Source organism: Cotesia glomerata, linkage group LG1, assembly GCF_020080835.1.
Source record: "Cotesia glomerata isolate CgM1 linkage group LG1, MPM_Cglom_v2.3, whole genome shotgun sequence".
NCBI classification, from domain to species: Eukaryota; Metazoa; Arthropoda; class Insecta; order Hymenoptera; family Braconidae; genus Cotesia; species Cotesia glomerata.
This window is the reverse complement of record NC_058158.1, coordinates 320,354-341,294: the sequence shown is the minus strand read 5'-3', so window position 1 is coordinate 341,294 and position 20,941 is coordinate 320,354. Positions and strand designations below refer to the sequence as shown.

General features: G+C 29.0%; 4 protein-coding genes across 16 annotated transcripts; 2 read left to right on the top strand and 2 right to left on the bottom strand.

Annotated features, from left to right (window-relative positions):
- Position 1: 1 nt before the first annotated feature.
- LOC123265754 (probable FAD synthase) lies at positions 2-2,020 on the bottom strand. Its single transcript, XM_044729634.1, has 3 exons — positions 1,726-2,020; positions 663-804; positions 2-583 (listed from the first exon to the last, which is right to left on the bottom strand). The coding sequence occupies exons 1-3, from the start codon at positions 1,839-1,841 to the stop codon at positions 158-160; spliced, it is 684 nt and encodes a 227-aa protein (XP_044585569.1). The 5' UTR covers positions 1,842-2,020; the 3' UTR covers positions 2-157.
- A 333-nt stretch (positions 2,021-2,353) lies between these two features.
- Positions 2,354-5,222, top strand: LOC123265746 (NF-kappa-B-repressing factor). Its single transcript, XM_044729627.1, has 7 exons — positions 2,354-2,694; positions 3,301-3,434; positions 3,579-3,801; positions 3,877-4,003; positions 4,086-4,258; positions 4,782-4,955; positions 5,028-5,222. The coding sequence occupies exons 1-7, from the start codon at positions 2,516-2,518 to the stop codon at positions 5,188-5,190; spliced, it is 1,173 nt and encodes a 390-aa protein (XP_044585562.1). The 5' UTR covers positions 2,354-2,515; the 3' UTR covers positions 5,191-5,222.
- Positions 5,223-5,471: 249 nt separating this feature from the next.
- On the bottom strand, positions 5,472-8,840 carry LOC123265719 (UDP-N-acetylhexosamine pyrophosphorylase). Its single transcript, XM_044729594.1, has 4 exons — positions 8,485-8,840; positions 7,181-8,362; positions 6,234-6,630; positions 5,472-6,157 (listed from the first exon to the last, which is right to left on the bottom strand). Exons 2-4 carry the CDS (start codon positions 7,660-7,662, stop codon positions 5,624-5,626), a joined length of 1,413 nt encoding a protein of 470 aa, XP_044585529.1. The 5' UTR covers positions 7,663-8,362; positions 8,485-8,840; the 3' UTR covers positions 5,472-5,623.
- Positions 8,841-9,607: 767 nt separating this feature from the next.
- On the top strand, positions 9,608-20,116 carry LOC123265649 (kinectin). Of its 13 annotated transcripts, none has more exons than XM_044729481.1 (16): positions 9,608-9,807; positions 10,118-10,279; positions 10,483-10,646; positions 11,571-11,753; positions 11,921-12,269; positions 13,091-14,679; positions 14,939-15,025; positions 15,236-15,487; positions 15,584-15,727; positions 15,922-16,014; positions 16,229-16,372; positions 16,852-17,016; positions 17,090-17,173; positions 17,391-17,621; positions 18,455-18,494; positions 19,914-20,116. In XM_044729481.1, the coding sequence occupies exons 2-16, from the start codon at positions 10,132-10,134 to the stop codon at positions 19,955-19,957; spliced, it is 3,717 nt and encodes a 1,238-aa protein (XP_044585416.1). In that variant the 5' UTR covers positions 9,608-9,807; positions 10,118-10,131; the 3' UTR covers positions 19,958-20,116. The 13 variants fall into 13 exon arrangements, 12 of the variants coding, with proteins under 12 accessions (XP_044585416.1, XP_044585428.1, XP_044585419.1 ...); XM_044729493.1 differs by having other exon boundaries at positions 9,611-9,807; positions 10,483-10,640; XM_044729484.1 differs by having other exon boundaries at positions 9,611-9,807; positions 17,394-17,621.
- The last annotated feature ends 825 nt before the right edge of the window (positions 20,117-20,941 follow it).

Sequence of the window (20,941 nt, the reverse complement as noted above, 5' to 3'; positions counted from 1 at the left end):
ATTGAACAATAAAACCTTTTATTATCTCTAATTAAGTAGAAAATACACTTTTATTTTGGATAAATAAGTAAACATCAGATCTCTGAAGCAATTGCCGATAAAAATTCGATCAAATAAATAAATAAATTTAATTATTTAACAATTAAAAATAGAGACGTCATTGTCTTCCATTTCTTTCAGTAGAACTGTCCTTGAGCTTGTACGCCGGAAGGTAACGAGCCGGATCATCGGGGTCTCGCAACAGAGGATTAGGACTGGTAGATGTCTTGTTGCCAAGACTGGTGTACCCTTGGTCATACAGCGAGCAATACGGAACCTGGTGCTTCAGAATAAACTCCCAAATTTGGCTGTAAGACCAGTCAAGAATCGGACTGACTCTCATGATCTTCGGCCAGTCTGCGTCGGTGTATTTAAACGGCTCCAAGGACTGCGAACCTGGATCGTCTTTTCTAATTCCCATCAAGGTAGCTTTCAAATTTTTATCTTCCTCCAAAAGACTCGCTACAGCTGTTTTTATTGGTTTCTTCTTTCTGATTAGTTTTATTTCGTAATATTGAGAAGCTTTGTCGACAAACTCATCCATCTAGAGGACAAAATAAAATAAATTAAATATTTATATTTATTTTTTTATTATTTAGAAGTGACTAAATAAGAAAAGTAACCTCAGGAAACGGATCCTCCGTGACGTAAAGACACTTTAACGGCGACAAACCACGTAATTTTAATAAGGCAGCTGTCAAATGAAGTATAACTGTGCAATCTTTACCTCCATTGAAACTCAGGAATAATTCATCCACGGTATAACTGTAAAAAGTTTGTTACATTTGTTAATAAATTATAATACTGAAGTTAGCAGTCAGCTGATAACTTTAAAAATCTTTTTAACAAATCAATTACAATAAAAAAATTCTAAAAATTTTCACTTGTAATTTTTATTAATTTTTACATGTGAAATTTTTCAATTAAATTTTTTTTATATTAATTTAATTACTGTAAAATTCTAAAAAAATTTTTAATATCTGTCAACTTCAGTGTAATAATAAATCATGATAATACTAAAGTTAGCCGACGTTTTTAATTTTTTTTTTTTTTTTATTTTTTTCTTTAAGAATATAATTAAAGCAAAATAAATATTTTTTAAAAATTGCACTGACAGTTTTTAAAGTTTTTTACAAATGAAAATTTTTTTTTTTATTTTTTTGTCGTCATTTTTTCAGTAAAAAAAAAATTCTAAAAATTTTTAGATGTTGGCTAACTTAATTTTCATTAAATCATGAGGGTGAATTCAGCAGATAGCTAATTTTTGAGAATTTGTAGATTTATTTTAACTTAATGGTTGTAAAAAAAATCTAAAAAATTATGACACTGAATTTAGCATACGTGTAAAAATTTTTGATTTTTTTTTATTAATTAAATTACAACTAAAAAGATATTTCTAAAAAATTGCACTTATAGTTTTTTAAGTTTTTTACATGGGACAATTTTTTTTTAATTGTTTAATTGAAATTTTTTCAATAAAAAATTTCTAAAAATTTTGAAATGTCGGTTAACTAAATTTTCATAAAAAATTGTATAGAAAAAACTTGTGAAAATTTCCATATACATTTTTTTATACTATTTCTTCTGTAACAAATAAATTGTTTATAAATTATTAAAAAATTATCAGATGTCCGCTAAACTAACACTCATAATAAATCAGCCTGACCTAATTGAGAAAATACTCACGTGTCAAGACATTGTTCCAATATTAATAAGGAGTAATTTATATGCGATTGGTTTTTGCCACTCTCGATCACAGCTTTAGCATCTTCAATACTGAATTTATCATGATTTTTAACCATTTTATTTATTTTATTCAACCACTATGTTTATTTAGGTGAAAACGTGACAGTTTGTCACAATGTTGTCATTCAGGTATCACAAAAACACTCTTTTTAATTTATAACCTAGCGATTCAGTAACAAATTAGTAATTTATTTTTTAGACTACGGAAAAAATATTCTTGAGTATTTGATAAACTATCAATTAATTATCATAGATTATTTTAATAATCACAACACTCACAATTTTAATAAATATTTAAAATTATTTGTTTTATCTTGAAAAATTAAAAATTACATCTTGTTTCTTATGTCATGTTTCTGATAAAAGAATGATTAATTGTGAAATTTACATAACTATAATTATATTTATTTATAATTTATTATTTCAACAAGAGCGATGTTCAAAAGCTGTGAATGTAATTTATCGCAGCTGAAGTTACCAACTGAGCGAAGCGCATTATTATTTTTTTTGTTCGTTTGAGCTACAACAGACAGCGTGTAGGTGGCAAAAGTAATATTGTTTTGTAACGATAGTTTGCAATGGTGTCTTGAGTTTACACTAAAGATTTACGAGCATTTCACGTGCAAAATAATCAATTATTGAGATAAACTGTTGTGTTTATTTAAAAAAAATAAAATAAACTTAATAAATTTTAGAAATATTTAAAATTTTATTTTAAATTAAATAAAAGATGTCTGAGACAAGTTTTAATACTGATTGGGATGTTGAAAAACATAAATTGGAGTATGAGTGTGATGATCATTGGGAGTTGAGGAAAAATTTCCTTGAAGCACACAAAGATAAATATCCTGAAGACCAATTGGTGTGTTTGGCTCAAGTGTTTACTAATATTGAGCTTTTGGGATGCAAGTAAGTATTTTTATTTATTTTATTTTTAAAAATTTTAATTAAATTTAGTTGATAAAATTTTAACCTGTCTATTTAATAAAAATAATAGTAGCAGATATTTAATTATTTTTTTAAGAAATTAATTATTGCAAAAAAATTTATAATACTAAAGTTAGCTGACGTTTTTAATTTTTTTTTAATAAATAAATTAGAATAAAAAAATATTTTTTATAAATTGCACTTCTAGTTTTTAAAATTTTTTTTGTAATAATTTTTTCAATAAAAAAAATTCTAAAAATTTTCAGATGTTCCTAACTTGATTTTCATAAATAATTAAAAACTCAATTTTTTTTAAATAATTTATAAATTTTTATAATTAAATTAAATAAAAATTAAGTTAACCGACATCTAAAAATTTTTTTTTTTTTGAAATAATTATTACAAAATAATAAAAAAACAAATTTTATTTGTAAAAAACTTGATAAACTGTAAGTGCAATTTTTAAAAAAATATTTTTTAATTCTAATTTAATAGTTGAAAAAAAATTAAAAACGTCGGCTAACTTTAGTGTTATTAAAATTAAAAAATTGTCAAGTGACTTTAATGTTATGTTTATTAATTAAAAAGGTATCCAAAAGAAACGATGGATTTGGTGGCTGAATTATCGCAAGATGTTGCTAAAGAGTATCGTGACAAGCAAAAAAGTAAATTGCAGAGGACGTTTGTCAAAGCCTCCGACGCTGCAAGCTCCAAGGCGAAAGGTACAAAAAATTGTGAGTTATCTTGAAAAAATATATAGTCCTGGAAGAAATCAGTTTACTATTTATTATTATTATTATCATTACTACATTGATATTCATTTATAAATTACAATTTGGAGTAATCAATTGGGAATTATATTTTAGGACATAATACCACTCACACTGACACAGCATCCACGAGTAAAAGATGCAATGAAGACCCCGAAGATGATCCTAGCAAAAGGATGAAAATAACAAGCCAGCCGTTTGGTAATTTAGTTCTGCTGGATTATCCAAACAGTTCGCCGCAAATGACGCTGGATTCTTCGGTGAAGATGAGTGGCCAACGGATAGAATGGAAGTTTCATATGGCAAAAATTCTTCAATGGTATGATTAATTATTAATTATTATTGCTGAACATTAAATTTTATTACTTTGCCTGATAATTAAATTTAATTGCAGTCGGTGTGAGTTTTTTATAAATGGCAAGAAAGTATCTGAAGGAGCTGGCAACACAAAAAAAGCATCGAAAGCAGACGCTGCTAAGAAAGGTCTAGCTATTCTTCAAAAATATTATTATACTATTGAGGTATTTATTGCTAGTAAACAGTGATTTATTATTAAATACGGAAGAAGATCATTAATGACTGGCTCTTTTATTATAATTGCAGATAAAAGACGATTGGAAAGTTAACCTGAGTGGTAAACAGTCTGAATTAAAGGCAGATGACCCCAATGATAATTCGCTTCAGTCGGATGGTGTTGGAGCTAAGCTAATGAAGCTGATGGGTTGGGCTGGTGGTGGTCTCGGCAAGTCGGAGCAAGGCATCACCGAACCTGTTACGTAAGTATTTATAATCCATGTTTTTTGTAACAAAATATTCATTTTTTTAATGAAAATTAATTTAGCAAATATTTGATAATTTTAAGAAATAAATTATAGTAAAAAAAATTGACATGTAGAAATTGTAAAAAATAAAAAATGCAATTTTTTAAAAATAGTTTTTTGGAAAAATTTGTTTGCTAAATAGATTTTAAAAATTGTCAAGTGACTGCTAACTTTAATGTCATACAAAAAAAAAAAATTTGAATCAAGAGAAAAATTCTTGAACCAAGAAAATAATTTTGAAAAGTTTAACTGTCTTGAATCAAGACGAAAAATTCTTGGTTCAAGTAAAAATTTTTTTTTCTATGTTAATTTAGTGAGAGAAGCTATACAAAAAAATTGAGATGTAGAAATTTTAAAAAATAAAAAATGCAATTTTTTAAAAATAATTTTTTGGAAAAAATCTATTTGTTAAAAAAAAGTAAAAAATAGTTAAGTGACTGCTAATTTTAATGTCATTTTTTTTTTCATCTATTTGTAGACTCAAACGACAAATCTCCCGGTCAGGATTTGGATTGAAATTAACTTCGGATAATATGGGGCTTTTCAAGAGAAAATGCCAACAAACACTGTCTCAGTATATTCGAGAGAGTGATACACATAATTATTTAGTATTTGCTGATTTTACAAATGATGAACGCTCAATAATGCACGAGTAAGTATTTTTTTGTTAATTAAATTAATATTTTATTAATATTTTAGAATTTAATGTTATTTTGTATCACAGCTGTGCAAGAAGAATGGGATTAAAATCACAGAGTCACGGGCCTAAACATCAGAGAACGCTCTTGATAACGCGTAAGCTAGAACCAAGTGATCTCGTTAAGGAATTATTAAAAATTGGCGGAATTACTGATAAATATATATTAAAAGCTCCTACTGACGATTAAATAATACAATATTTATAAATTACTTAAAAAAAAAAAAAAAAATCGTCATCGTTTTTTTTTTAGTTACATAATATTTTTTTTAACTCTAAAAATTCCAGGAGCTAAATTATTTTATTCCCTTGTTTAATTTTAAGTGAAATAAAAAAAGTCTTTATAACATAGTTTGTCATTTTTTATTTTTGCATTGATCATTAAAAAAAATACAGAAAAAAATATTCTAAATACAATATATATATATATATATATATAATATCTTTCTAATGTAAAACAACGTATGCATATAAATTGATTAGCACATTAGTCTACACTTGTAAAATTATCTCGTCAATAAGTAAATATCACCAATTAATTACTCTATAATATCATATAAAAAATTCTACACCTCGAAATAATATTTATAAATTTATTTATACAATAATATATGTATATATAACTATTCAAATACTTTTGGCCCCTGTATAATTTCGGGGATGTCTTTTAAATTTTCACCAGCGTAAGACAGTAACGGTGAAATTTCAACGTCCCCTTGTACAGACTTAGCTCCGGCATTTAAAAGCCACGTTTTGTGAAGCGCTAGTAAATGACGACGTGCTGTTGACGGGCAATCCTGACCAGCAGAATCAGCATTTTTCAACGGACTAAATTCAGCTTCTCGCGGCGCTTCCCAAGCTGCAAACTTTTTAGAAAATCTGATCACGTCGAAAATGAATTTTTCAATCTTAATCCCATTAGGACTGCTCGGTTTATGTCTCACGCCATTACTGTCTGTGTAAGGAATTTTTTTCTTTGCAACGTGAAGTGGTAATTCCTCTTCATGATAATCCGCTATATTACGGAAGAAATCGAGCGTGAAGTAATGATTACAGATGTTACCAGCGTTGAAAACAAGCTTGCCATTAGGACGTCTTAACTCTGAGGTTTTTTTAGAAATTTCACTGTACTCGACCACTTGATACTTGCCATCAACCTGTTAATTCATTATGTAACATTATAAAATTTTATTAATTAATTAATCTGATAAATAAAGTGTCTTAATAGCAAACCTGACAAACAACTCCAACAGCTTCACTGGGGTCAGCTTTGTCAACAACTTTAACTCCGCAGTCGGCTTCTTTATCAACGCAATAGCCAATGAAAACAGGATCCGCGACTTTTATCAAAATATTATCAACAGAATGAGCGTGTACACTGTTAATACCGCGCTCAGCCATATCTTGGAGTATTCCCTGTACTTTTAACGCGCGATAAAGCCCGCCATTACCATCGGGGGCTTTTGACAGCGCGTGCTTTTCATCCAACAATATTTTTCCATCGAATCCAAAGCAAGGTATCATTCCCTGCTTGAAAGCTTTGACATTATTTTTATTCAATCCAAAATAATTGTTCTCCTTGAAATATTCAAGCGTTGACTCGTGAGTGGCTTCGCTTGTCATCAAATACCTGCAATAAATAAATAAATAAATAAATCAACACACGCAAAGAACAAGATAACACTAAATATCATCCCAGATTATACTCAGTAATATCTGTGGTAAAAAAAAATTTCAGATACACGGAAAGAACAAGATTACACTGGATATAATCCCAGATTATGTTGAGTGAAAAAAATTTTCAGATAGTAACTAGTATAATCCAGATAACAATGAGTATAATCCAGATTACACTTTGTATAATCCAGATATCATGCAGTATAATCTGGATTTTTTTTAGCTATCTGAAATTTTTTTTCACCACAGATATCACTGAGTATAATCTGGGATTATATTATCCAGTGTCATCTTGTTCTTTCCGTGTAGTAGCTAGAAAAATCCAGATTATACTGCGTGATATCTGAATTATATTCATTGTAATCTGGATTATACTAGTTGCTATCTGAAATTTTTTTTCACTCAGTATAATCTGGGGTGATATCCAGTGTCATCTTGTTCTTTTCGTGCAGCTAAACAAATAAAATAAATTAAAAAACGTTAACCATATGGTGATAACTTACAAAGTGATCCCTTGACATTTTCCGTACTTTTCTTCAGCCATACTCTCTAATCGCTTAATTTTTTCAGCTTGCAACTGAAACAAGCTCTTGTGTGATGGGAGTCCAACATCGTACATTCCCTTAGGACTAGTGACACCCAGCCTGGTGCCTTGACCACCAGCCAGAACAAGAACACCAACCCGTCCGGCAGCTATTTCACGAAGCCCGATGTCTTGATATTTTTTCAGAAGAGCACTTTCACAACTGGAAGCCGAGGCAATCGCTTCATCTTCTATCGGCTGGATTCGGTCGTCCAATAATTTATTATTATTTTCCGAAGACTCGGTAGCTCTTTTAAAGTAGGAAGTAACCTCTGATAAATTAAATTCCAAAATATCGTCCATCAAATGAGCACGCTGATCTTCTGTCAGCTCATTCCAAAAATTCAACAGATGACTTTGGTTGTATTTATTTAGCTGAGCACGAATAGTCTCTTCATCCATGTTCAGTTATTGTCAATCACACGAAATAAAAAAATATTAAGTAAGTGTAAAAGTTAGACCTTTAAGATTTAGGAGTACTGATCTGTACAGAGTATATAGAGTTATTGCAACGAGTTTATACCTGAAAAGGTCCAATACAACTGAGTTAAAAGTAAGTGTAGTTAAGAGAGTTGTCTTAAAAGTTGCGGTGTATATATTAAAATGGTGGGAGTATCGGAATCGAGTTATGGTATCGGCATACAATATTGTTATAAACTGAACGAAACTCTCTCGCTAGGCCAAAGAGAATAAGGAACTTGACATTTAAAAAATATTTCATTATCGTACTAGGCTGTCGTTGGTGGTAGTGGTGGTTGCGCTGCTGGTTCTGGTTCTGTCTTGTTCTACCACTCTTGCAACACTGATCTTTCACATCAGATCGTTGACCCATCCGTTCACTTTCACAATTGCTCGAAAAATCTCTCGACGATTTCTCTGATCCACTCGCATTTCCGTATCCAGCTTTTCGTTTATTATTATTACTTTTTTTATTTTGTTGCCAGTCTCTTGTTTTAATACGCCAGCAAAACATTTTTTACTCTATTCATTTACGCTACGCTCGAAATACTCCGCGTGGCATTTAATTATCTGTCGGCTTATCAGATCTGAATAGTCCTCCGTGTCTAATTGACCATCCTCTGTGATTCATCGGTGCTTTGGCCTGGCAATTTTACGATAAACAAATTATTATTATTATTATTATTATTATCATGATAAACTACTAATATTCATGCTTAAATAATATCAATATTGACAAATTAGTAATAAAAATAATAACAACACCTTGTAGAGCTCGAATTTTATCAAGCATTATTTGATAAGATAAAACGTCAACATGGTGATAATGATAAAAGCTGGTTATCGTCAACACATTGTTGCGATAGTTTTATTATTTTTTATTCAAGGGTTCAATTGTCTGTTATATCATAATAAAATTTCATACTATCATTTTTTAAGAGTTATTATTTTTTACGCCGGCGCAATGATTACATATTTACATCATCCACGCTCACAAACGTGGAGCTCCAACACATTTAACATACACGTCATCACATTTGATTATTTGGATATCTTACAATTGCGCTCACTCGAAAATATTTGATAAAATATAAATATCTGCTTATAAATTAATATTTTTTTTTAATTTAGAGAAAAAAATTATTTTAAATATGGAGGATTAAATTCTGCAAAGAGAAACACTAATTAAGGTTAAGTAGTAATCAAACAATAATCACAACTAATAATTGGTCATAGAAACATTTTAATGTTTTTAAAGACCTTGACGGTGAAAGCAACCAGTATTATGAAATTTTTTTAATCACAATAATTTCTTGTATTAAATGTCATAGATTAATTTTTTTTTCTTGATTAATAATTTGTTTTATACTTTTAGATATTTATAATTTTTTTTTTTCAATTTATGAATTATAAAATAAGTAATAAACAAAAAATTATTAAACATTAATAATAAAAATTAATAAACAAAAAAATTCAAATTAAATTTTGCGGTATAAGTAATTGCCAGCGCCGCCACGCGGGAAAAATGGCAACTGACACAGTTGGTACCAAAATTGAAAAAAAAAGACGTCTGTAACAATTATAAATATTTAGAATTTATCAAAAGAATTGTCAGGTAGATAAGCAAACGTAACATTGTATGAAATTGCAATAAAATACATGAGTGATAATAATAACAAAGTAAGCCGGTAAAGGTGTTAAAATAAATAGATAAGAAAATAGCGTTAGGAATTTAACAATCCTCAAGTGTCTACTTAGACTGCGTACGTGGCACCAGCGTCTGCCAATGAGGATAAGTGTAATTTTGATAGGCGTGGTTAAATGTACACATTCTCAGATTATCATTGCATATATATATTATATATATAGGGTACCGTTGTTTTTTATGTAGTGGTGTGTAGCTCGGTTGTATTTTCTCCGGCAGCCATAACTTCTCGCGACGGCATACCTTAGCTTGTGAATTACTGTCGTGATTCCCCCTGTGGGACAGAGTTCATCATCATATCCACCATCCACGATCGAGAACGACGGCCACGGCTACGACAACGACAACCAACACTGTAACAATTTAACAGTTTTTACTAACAAGTAAGTTTTTAACATTTACATTATTATATTAGCACATCTTACGCTCTTAATATCTGATTATTTAATAAATATATCCTTTTAAAAGTTACACCCGAGCTTCGCTCTTTTCGGAGTACTTTAGCCGGCTGTGATTTTTTACCACGACACACTACTCCATTCTATTCGTATCCGTGCAGTGTAACTCTGTTACACATACCGGTCACTTATTTTCCACTTTTTCCAAATAATTAGACATTTTTTAACTTATTTCATGATTATATTTGTGTAATACTGGTGATATATTGTGATTATTTAATTATTTTCTCGACAGATTAATAACATACGATGGATTCACAAACGATACTGATCTATGCTGGTGTGGTGGTTGTTTCTGCGGCTGTTATTTTGCTGGTATCAATTTTTGGTATTAAAGAAAAATCTTACGAAGAAGCTATCGCCGAACAACGTAAATTTCCTGATGACTTACTACTAGGTACATAAGATTATTATTATTATTATTATTAGTATTCTAGACCTTGTATAGTTTACCAACTGTATGAGTATAGATGGAGATATAATATATATTTTGATAAATTATTAAGAGGCAGTGAGACCTAGAGTAATGAATAAAAAATAATAGTATAACCCGGTTTTATTTAACAAATAATCATTTTCTGGTTTTTAACTTATTTTTAGGTAAAAAAGACAAGGGTAAAGATAAAAAGCATAAAAGTAAAACGGGTAAAAAAGTTAAAGAGAAGAAAGATGAAAAAGATGATAAGTCGGATGATAAATCGGAGCATGTTCAGTTTGAAGAAAATCCTCAAATTTTACCAACTGAAATTAATGTTCATGTTCAAGTAAGTTATACATACTCATAATATTATTTTATTTTATTACTTTTTTATGCATTTAATGTAACAAGTACCACTTGGATGTACATATTTATATTGGAACATATTTATTTGTCTATCGTTTAACCTGATGGGGACTATTCATATATAAATTAATTACTTTGCATAGCATTAAATATCTTCTGTTCTCCGGCTATTTCACGCCTGAAATACAGTACACTCGTTTGCATATCAAATGTAACACATGTAGGTCATTTAATATGACAAATACCTGGCTAAACAAAATTTATTTTTATATATTATTACACACTTATATCATCTTACATTCTTTTGTTGCTTCAACAGGAAAAAAAAAAAACATTTCTATCTAACAGCTATTAGAATAAAATATATATAGCTGTAAAAATTTAATTGCCAATCACGATAGGCAATTATTTATCAGCTTACTCTTATACACAGTCAATTAAAAGCAAAAAAAAACTCCAATATTCATTTCATTTATGTTTATTTAATTTAAATTAATTTAGTGTACCGCGTCCTTGCATTGAATGATTTGATTGATCCAAATATATTTCTAAATGCCACCGATTCTCCGAAAGATAGTAATTTTTTTTGAGGTATTTAATAAAATAAATTTTTTTTCTTTATATAAGACACCTGATGTCATTATCTCGACAAAGTTTCACTTGCTATTTTTTTTTCTTTTTCGCTTCGATAAACTTTATTAAAAAACGAGAGATTATTCGTCGAAAATTAGAGTTTGAGAAAAAAAATTACAGATAAGACAATGAAATATTGAGTTATTAATAATCCGATAAATGCATGCACACATCCGTACTTTGATACATACATACATACTCATAATAATAATAATTGGTTTTTATTAAACACTTGGGCTTTTATATTTGGGTATATTGTGTTGTAATGCAGGATGTTAGCAAGGGGAATAAGAAGAAGAGCAAGCCTGAAAAGGTAAAGCCAATCCTTGTAAATAAGGATGAGTCACCGGTTGTTGTGACTGAGTCAATAGCTTCGCAGCCTCCCTTGGTAAATGTCAATCATTTTGATGTCATTCACCCAAAGGACGACCTTGAATTAATTCGGAGTCAAAGTGTAAGTTACGGATTCGGAAACGCTTGCTTGCTGCACAATATATTGCTAATTCAATAGATAGATACACTTTGCTTCATTATTTTTCATCGCTTGATTCTTTATTAATCTTTTTTATTTTTTAATAAATTTTTATCTACAATTTTTTAAAATTATTTATTCTTTAACAGAAGGAAAATCTCCAGCAAGCGATTCAGTCAGAATCGATGACAGGAAAATCATCCCCAAAAGAAACACCGACTAAATCTAAGAAGAATGTTGTCAAGGAGCCCGTTAAAAAAAAGGACGAATCTAAAGACGAAAAACAAGAATTGACTCCGGCCATGCAGCAGGCAACTAAAGCTTTAGTGGTGCTTTCAGCAACTGCCCACATTGCAAAAGAATCTAAAGAAACTCCACAAAAAGAAATTCAACAACAGCAACTGCAAATGCAACCAAAAGATACAATTTCAGTTCAGCAGTCTAATAAAGAGGCTAATAAAAAAAATAAAAAGAAAAATGACATCCTGGCTCAAATAGGTAAGCATTCAATTTAAATCTAAACATTTTTGGTAGCTTTAAGGGGTTATATACAGTTAGAAGACCGAAAAAAAGCGAATTTTCCAGAATTTTTTCTGAGAAAACTTTTAAGTTTATTGACCTAAAAATTTTTACACATATCATGGTATCTTTTAACTGTATTTTAAGACTTAGTATTAGTAAAAATATTTATTTGGAAAGGAGCTACAGCTGATCTCCGGGAGCTCCTCTTAAAAAAGACGTTTTGCGGTGACTACTATATCTCTGAACTGAATTCTCTGAAATTAAAAAACCAAACAGATTTTGTTAAAGTAATGTTAAATCTAGTAATTAATCGAAGGAATAAGCAAAATAAATTTTTTTGACAAAATGGCGGTTTCTCAAAAAAAAAAAAAAAATCGAGTTTTGACCAAAATTTCGGCCTTAAATTGTTTATAAAAAAAAAAAAGTATTTATCGGTGAGAAAAAAATCTTCGATTAATTACTAAAAAATATATTTAAGAAGCTCGTGTTAAAATTTGGAACTAATCGGTTTAGCCGTTTTCGAGTAATGTTGGTCACCGACTTTGTAAACACCATTTTGAGAAAAACGTGTTTAAAGTTTGAAAAGCACTTTACATAGGATACAAATTTTTTTTTTTTTATTTGCATGTAACTTCGAAAATATTCACCGGAACGATATGAAATTTTCTGTGGGTATTCTTAAATATATTTACATTAAGAAAATAAAATAAAAAAAAATCGATTTTTTGAAAATTCTAACTGTATATAATAACCCCTTAAATGCATAATAATAAAAAAAAATGGTTTGTTGGTTATAGGCGGCGATAAAGATGGAATTCATGTGTCTTTATTGATGCCGTTGGTACAAAAAGCCGAATTGAGTCGCTCTGAAATCCAAATTCTCATTGATTTGCTGTTAAACAAGCAATTGGACAATCCACAAGAGGTTGCTGAGTGGACTGAGGGCCGTGCTGATCCGGTAATAAAATTAAAGAAACAACTGAGTGAAAAAGAAAAAGCTCTGTCTGAAGAACATGAAGCCAGCCTGACTTACCAGAATAAAGTTAAAGAACTGAGGGCTGAATTAAACTCCGAAAGGTCCAAGTCCTCTGGTACCATTAAGCAACTTGAAGAGAGCCTCAATGCCAAAACAACCGAGGCACAAACACTCCACACTCGCATGCAACACATACTTGAAACTCACGCCGCGGAAAAACAGGGTTTCGCCCGTCAAATAGAACAACTACAAGCTAAGGTCAATGAAGACGCCGCTATTATTCATAAAATGCAGGAAGATCAAGGCCAGACACAAGGACATCTTCAGCAGGAAATAATAGCTCAGCGTAAACAGCTAGACATGCAGTTTGCTCAAATGCGTGACAATGAGAATGCCTTGAAGGCACAGCTGGCCCAGAAACACGTTGAGATTGAGCAATTGCAGAATGTAAACATGAGTGTTACTCAAGAGCTCCAGGCGACCTGTGAGAGTAGCACAGCTGAGATTGAAATTCTTAGACAACAGCTTGGTATGATGCAGGATCAGTGTATGCACGTGGAAGGACAATTACAGAATTTGCGTGATGCTGAAATACGTATTCAAGATATGGCACGGCAACTCGAGGAATCACATCGCGCCAATGCTGATCTTGATCATCGGCTGAAAAATATTCATCGTCATGAGCAAGAGTTGCAGAAGCAGGTTCACTCACTCCAGAATGAATTGAAAATTGTCAAAGCTGAGGCTGGCGACGCTACTGCTTTAAATGGAGAGTTAAACAAAGTTCAAACGGAATTGAATAAACTTAAGTCTGATTTATCTGTGTCCCAAAATGAAGCCAAAACAGAAGCTATAGAAGTAACTAATTTGAAAAATTTATTGGGTGATAAAGAGGAGGAAATTAAAAAACTTCAACTAGAAGCACAAAAAACTGGCGCCGTTGTTAAGAATTTAGAATCGGCTTTGAATGATGCTAGAAACGAATTGAGTAAAGCCCGTACTGAGCTGGCTAAAGCCCTCGAAGATTTGAAACAGGAAAAGAACAGAGTTAAGAATCTTACCGATGAATTGAAAAATGTTAAATCACTGGAGAACAACCAAGAAGCCAGTGGTGATATTAAATTATTGAAAGCCGAAATAGAACAACTGCAGAATGGTGACAAAAAATCAAGCGCCATTCATCTTGAAATAATTAAACTGCAGGAAGAAAATGAGCGACTTAAACATTTACAGCAGAATCAAGATGATAATAGCCAGATTGACGCTTTAAAGAATGAGTTGAAGATTAAACAGGGTGAATTTAATCAACTTAAAGCTCAAGTCGAGGCTCTGCAACGCGACGCTAATAATCACTCGAGTACAGCTAAGCGATTGCAAGAAGACTTGGAGGCCCAGCGATTAAAGAACAACGTAAGTGTTTTGCTAATTAATTATATACATTTATTATTTGATTTTATGCTTTGCAGTTTTTATTCCTCATGTCTTCCATCACTTTTCGAGCATTTTATTTACTAAAAATCATTTTACATCGTTGTCAGAAATTATTTTACTTTCTTTTGTAAATTTATTGCTTTATATAATTCTTGTTAATTTATTCGTATTTTTTTTTCTTTATTCTTCTCCATCAAAACTATTATCATTATTATTGTTATTTCGTGATTGGTCACAGGAATTACGCACTAAGAACTGGAAAGTGATGGAAGCTCTTTCAGCCGCCGAGTCGCGTGTTAAATCTGATCCCAGGAAATCCAGTGACGTAAGTCTTGGACGTCGTTTATACAAATAATAAAAATTTAGATTAGTGTCCATCCGCTAATCCTATTCATTTTTTTTAAATGTTGGGTTTTTTCGATTACTCGCATTAGTCACCGTTTTATCACGTTAAAACATAAATCATCCATCAATAGTGATATGATAACTATCAGTAAAAAAATAAATAAAAACAAAATTCTTTCTAAATTTACAGGACAGCTTTGAGATGGTGAGAACTAAAGAACAGGAAATAACAAAATCACTGCTCCAAAGGATATTCCCCGAGATAAACGTTTCAGAAAAATCTTTTGATAAATGGCTGGAGACTTTCGAGGAACGTGTACAAGTTGTTTTACAAGATAACAAAAATACTCTTGAGACACAAGATATTAATTCTGATTTAGAAAAACAAAATAAAACTCTACAGGGCTTGGTTGCTCATTACAAACAAATTATTATCGATACAGTACGTTTTTTTTTTATTTATTTAAATTTAAATTTAAATTAATTTTTTTTTTATTTAATTACTAATTTAAAGAATTAAAATTCATTCTATTTTTAGGAGGGAATGCTTAATAATCTTCAAAATAATGTAGAGTCTGAAGAATCAAGATGGAAAGCAGACTTACGACAAAAAGAAAACGAAGTTATTAGTCTAAGATTAGAATTACAAGAAATTAATAATAAAACAACACTTAACGATAAGGTAATCAATAGTTAATGGTTATATATTTTTAACTGCATCTATTATTCGTAAATGTTTTGCATGACTTTTTTTATTTTTTACAATATAATTATAACTAACGACTTTATTTATGCTTAATTAATTTTATGGAGATAAACTTTTATAATTATTAAATAAATCCGTGCATGTATGGTTGTTGTAATTGGTGTACATAGATTCACGAACAAAGGGAAACGTGTCATCACAGTGATGGAGTTGAATTTGCATTTAGTTGCATAGAAAAATCTCTACCTAACATCACTAAAGAGGTACGAAATATTTAAAAGGATTTATTAAAATAACAATTCAATTTTTTAATAATTATTCTTTTTGATCAAACTTGTAATCGTCAAATAAGGGTAACAGTTATTAATACATGGCTTTTTGTTTAAAATAAGTACTTTTTATCACTAATATTAACGATAGCAATAATTAAAAATTGTATGTATGTTATTTTTAATAAAATTTGATAATTATTTTTAGCTTCAAGAAAAAATTTCACAGTTAGAATCAAGATTGAAGGGAGAGGAAGCACAGAAAGAAAAAGCCAATTTAGTAACAGTAAAAACAACTTACACGTCACCTATTCAAAAAGCTAATTTTGCCAAAGTTGAACAACTACAAGAGGTTTTTATTTTCAATTAGAAAATTAATGTTAATAAATGACACTGAAGTTGACAGACATGAAAAATATTCTTACAATTTTATGGCAATTAAATTATTATAAAAAAAAAATTTTATTCAAAAATTTCACATGTGAAAATTGATAAAAATTACAAGTGAAAATTTTTAGAATTTTTTTACTGTAATTGATATTGTTAAGAAATTTTTAAAATTGAAAGCTGACAGCTAACTTCAGATGAAAATTAAGTTAGCCGACATTTAAAAATTTTTAGAATTTTTTTTTTTATTGAAAAAATTAAAAAAAAAATTTCATCTGTAAAAAACTTGAAAAACTGAAAGTGCAATTTTTTAAAAATATTTTTTTGTTCTAATTTAATTATTGAAAAAAAATCAAAAAATTAAAAACGTCGGCTAACTTTATTATTATTAACTTCAGTATTATGTTAATAATTGTTTTTTTATTGTAATATTTTTTTTTAAAGGAAAATCAGAGATTATCGCAAGATTTAGAGACTGAACGTGCAAAGAATGAAACTTTAGACGGTGAATTGAGTAAATTGCGGACGCTGGTTGAAAAAAGCGAAGCTATTCTAAGCCAAGAGAAAATCTCGGTCTCAAAACTAGAGGAAGAAGTCTGTCGATTGAAGGTAATTAATTATTTTTATTATTATAAAAAGAGTTAGAAGGATTAAATTGTTAATAAAAAAATTTTTGAATCAGAATGAAGCTATCGGTGCTTGCAGTAGTGTGGATCAGTCTTCAACAGTGAACGGGCCTCCGTCGTCCGACTGCAATAAGCCGGAGGTTAGTATAAATAAATAAGTTTAGTTTCTCCTATGAAAGTACTAACATATGAAAGCGGCAATTTATTTGGAGTAAATGAATTTAGAGCGTTAATAATGAAAATGACTAAGCTAATAGTTTGATAAATAAATAAATAAATTGCCGTTATCGTAAATCGATTAGTTAGACTTGCCCGATCTCTAACCAGCTAATCAACCTATATAAAAATAACACGCAGCAGATGAGAGCGACCCAGTCTTTGTTAGCTGCGATAGAAAAAAACCTTTTCGGAAACCCGGAATCTGAAAACTGTTCCATAACCAGCTCCAAATTGGTTGTTGAGTCACAACAAGATAACAACCGTGACTCGTTTACCTCCGAATTAAATTCCGATAATTGTCATACGGCTGCTTATGACGTACAACCTATTAACGATCAACAACATAAAAAACACAAGAAAAAGAGGAAGGTAAAGCTTAAATAAAAACAACCATGGCCAACTTATTGATTGGTCAAAGTATTGCGGGAAAGTATTACTGGCTCGATTAAATATTTATTAAAAATATGACAATTGGTGCATCTTTACTTTTGGTAAATGGATATGAGGATTATTTTCCTTTCTTTTTTATTTTTTCATCTTTTTTGTTTACCTTTTACATATCTAAAACCATCTTTCTAAAGTGCTAGTTCTTTTTTTTCATTCTTGGATCAGTGTATGATTTTTTTTGTAGCTGACTCTAGCTGCATTTAGAATTGTCCCAGTACAACAGACTGTTGTCCCATTTTTCTTCTTTACTCACTTAAATATTTTTTTTATTTTCTCACGATGTTGAAATTCTAATTGTTGATTAGATAAGTGCCTCAACATCACTATATCTGTGGGTTTTATATTTTTTACTGTTCATTTATCAAAATTTAAACTAGATGCTTGAATAAATAAATATTCTTCAGTTAAATATTCTAGAGGATTTTTTTCTACGCTCTTGACTATTTATATATTTTTTCTTCAACTTCTGCTGTGTTTTAAAAATATGAAAATTTATTTTTTATTACAATTACAATGCCAGTAGCGAGATAAACAAATGATACTGATGCCACACAACGCATGTAACAAGAGGAACAAATAATATTTTACTAGGTTGCCTTTCTCCCAGTGTTTAAGTCTGCACCAAAATTAAATACCAATTTTTAGGAATTATTATCGGGCAAATAAATAAATAAACAAATTAGAAAATAATAAAAGTCGCGTATTAAAACTAACGTAATAGTTGAATAACAATTTGATTTTAATTGTTCTGACAGTCCACAAAGAAAGCCACTTCAAAGCGGCGCAGATTCGCAGGTATGCTAAATTAAAAGCGAAAAACGCGATATATTTTTATTTTATATCGTCGTTTTTTCCGGGAATATAGTTATCAATAGCGGGTCGTACGGTTTTTTAAAATGCTTTTTTTTATTTTATTTTTTTCATGTATTTAATTGTTTTATTTAATTGTTTTTTTTTTTAATTAAAATTCATTTCATCATCATCATCGTCACTTGTCATAATAATCGATAGTTAACCATTTAAAGCACTTAAAGATTAATAGATCGACTTAGCTTGGGTTTAAGCCACTCTCAATAAAATTGAATATATTAAAAATAAAAAAATTAGCATAGCACTTGCACAAATATTTATTCTGATTAGTTTTTAAATTATGCTTATAGACACTTTTTATTTGCAATTTTAGTCCCCTATTTGTTTAATCCTCATTTAATATGTTTGTTATGATAATATATAACTAAGTGTGCTGCATCTTGTTTACTCACTTAAATAATTTATTTAATCATCAATTCACCGGTAAATCCATGACCTGATTTAATAGATTTGATTTTAATAATTAATAATTATTGATTAAGACAGAGAGTGGCTTTCACTGCTTGGTATTATTTTGCGGCGTATCATTTAAATTTTATTAACTCTTAATATTAGAAATTAAATAGATCAATTATTGAATTTCAGCAATACCATTTGATTAAATAATATTTAAGTGTTAACAGTCATTTTTTTGAATTAATAATTGGATCTGGTGACTGGCGTTTTGAATAATTAATTAATATTAACCTTAGTAATAATTCCGCGAGTAATATAAATATATATTTAATTTATTAAAATAAATTGGTAATACCGTTTAATGTATATATTATATTTATAAATAAATAAATATAAGTGGGATTAATTTTGAGTGCAAACACTGGAGTAAAGGGTATTTTCATCGTAGACAGGCTAATCATATTAAATCTCATTTATTTTTCATTTGTACAGATAAAATCATTTTTTATTTTATTTATTTATTTCAGATATAAGACATATTATTTTATATTGACACAAATATTAAATTTATTTTTTATTTATCAATGTGATTATATTTTATTTTTAAACGTAGCTGTGTAAATGTTTGCTTTTACTAGTTAGTACAATCACTGATAAATTTTTTTATTTTATTGAGTCCATTGTAAAAAAAAATTATTTTATTACCTGAATTTGTTCTAATGCACGGCAAGTTATTAATTTAAGAAGCTTGCACTCCATTTTTATTCTACTATTTGTTATTCTAAAATTTTAATACGTATTTAATAAATTTAATGTCTTGTTAAAGTGATTCTTTGCATTGTGAACATTTATGGGTTCTCGTTTGCACTTATAAATAAAAAATAATTGTTTTATTTATTTTTTTATTTATTCAAGGGGAATTTTAATATTTTATTTTATTTTTTTTAGGGTGGTTCAGGAAAAAAGTAACATCTAGAATTAAACTGCGCTAGTGATGACTACAAAGGAGTTGCGTAGAATGCAAAAAAAAAATATTATAAAAATAAATAAATAAATGGATAGTTTTATTAGCACATAAAGTTTAACTGTAAACGTCGATAGACAGTGACTTTGCTACTGAGAAGACTAAAATAATAATAATAATAATTAATTATTAATAATGTTTATTATAAAAAATATATCATATTTTATTATATGAAGAATTAAGAAAAAAAAAATATTAAATGAATAAAAAAATATAAATCGATGCATAGATAGATTGAAAACAGAAAAATCGTGAGAGATGAATTAGAGGGTTTAAAATAATTAAATAATTTAAAATAAACACGATATTTTTATTTTAAATCAACGATTCACTCCATTTGAGATTTAGTATGCAATATGTTTTAAAAGACAACATAAATCTAGTATATTATATTATGAATTGTAATTAAAAAAAAAAAATTATAAAATTTTTAAAAAAATAATTTCACTCAATTTAAATAAATTAATCTATCAATTGGGCTAATTAGAAGTTAATTAATTAATGATTAATCAAAGTATATAAATATATTGATTATATAAATGATAAAAAATATTACTCGAGTCGATCGATGCATTTGAATTAATTGAGAAGAAATAACAAAGAAAAATATTAAATTAACTATATACACAGTCGTACGTGCAATAAAATATTCGATTAAGAACAAATGTATGATTATAAGTATTCTAGTGAGCTTGGGCAACAAAATCGTCGCTCAAGCCCTATAAATACAAGTTTATGTGTCCAGAAATCGACAACTTGATGATAATAATACCAATATAACTACTAATAACAATAATATTAACAAATATTAATTATTGACAAGCATGCTTGGAGATAAAATTAACTTTAGTAAATGTTTTTCAATTGTAGTTTATATATTTTTCATTTTATTCAGGGAATTATATCGAAAGCCAATAAAAAACACCGACGAACGATTATATTAAATTAAAAA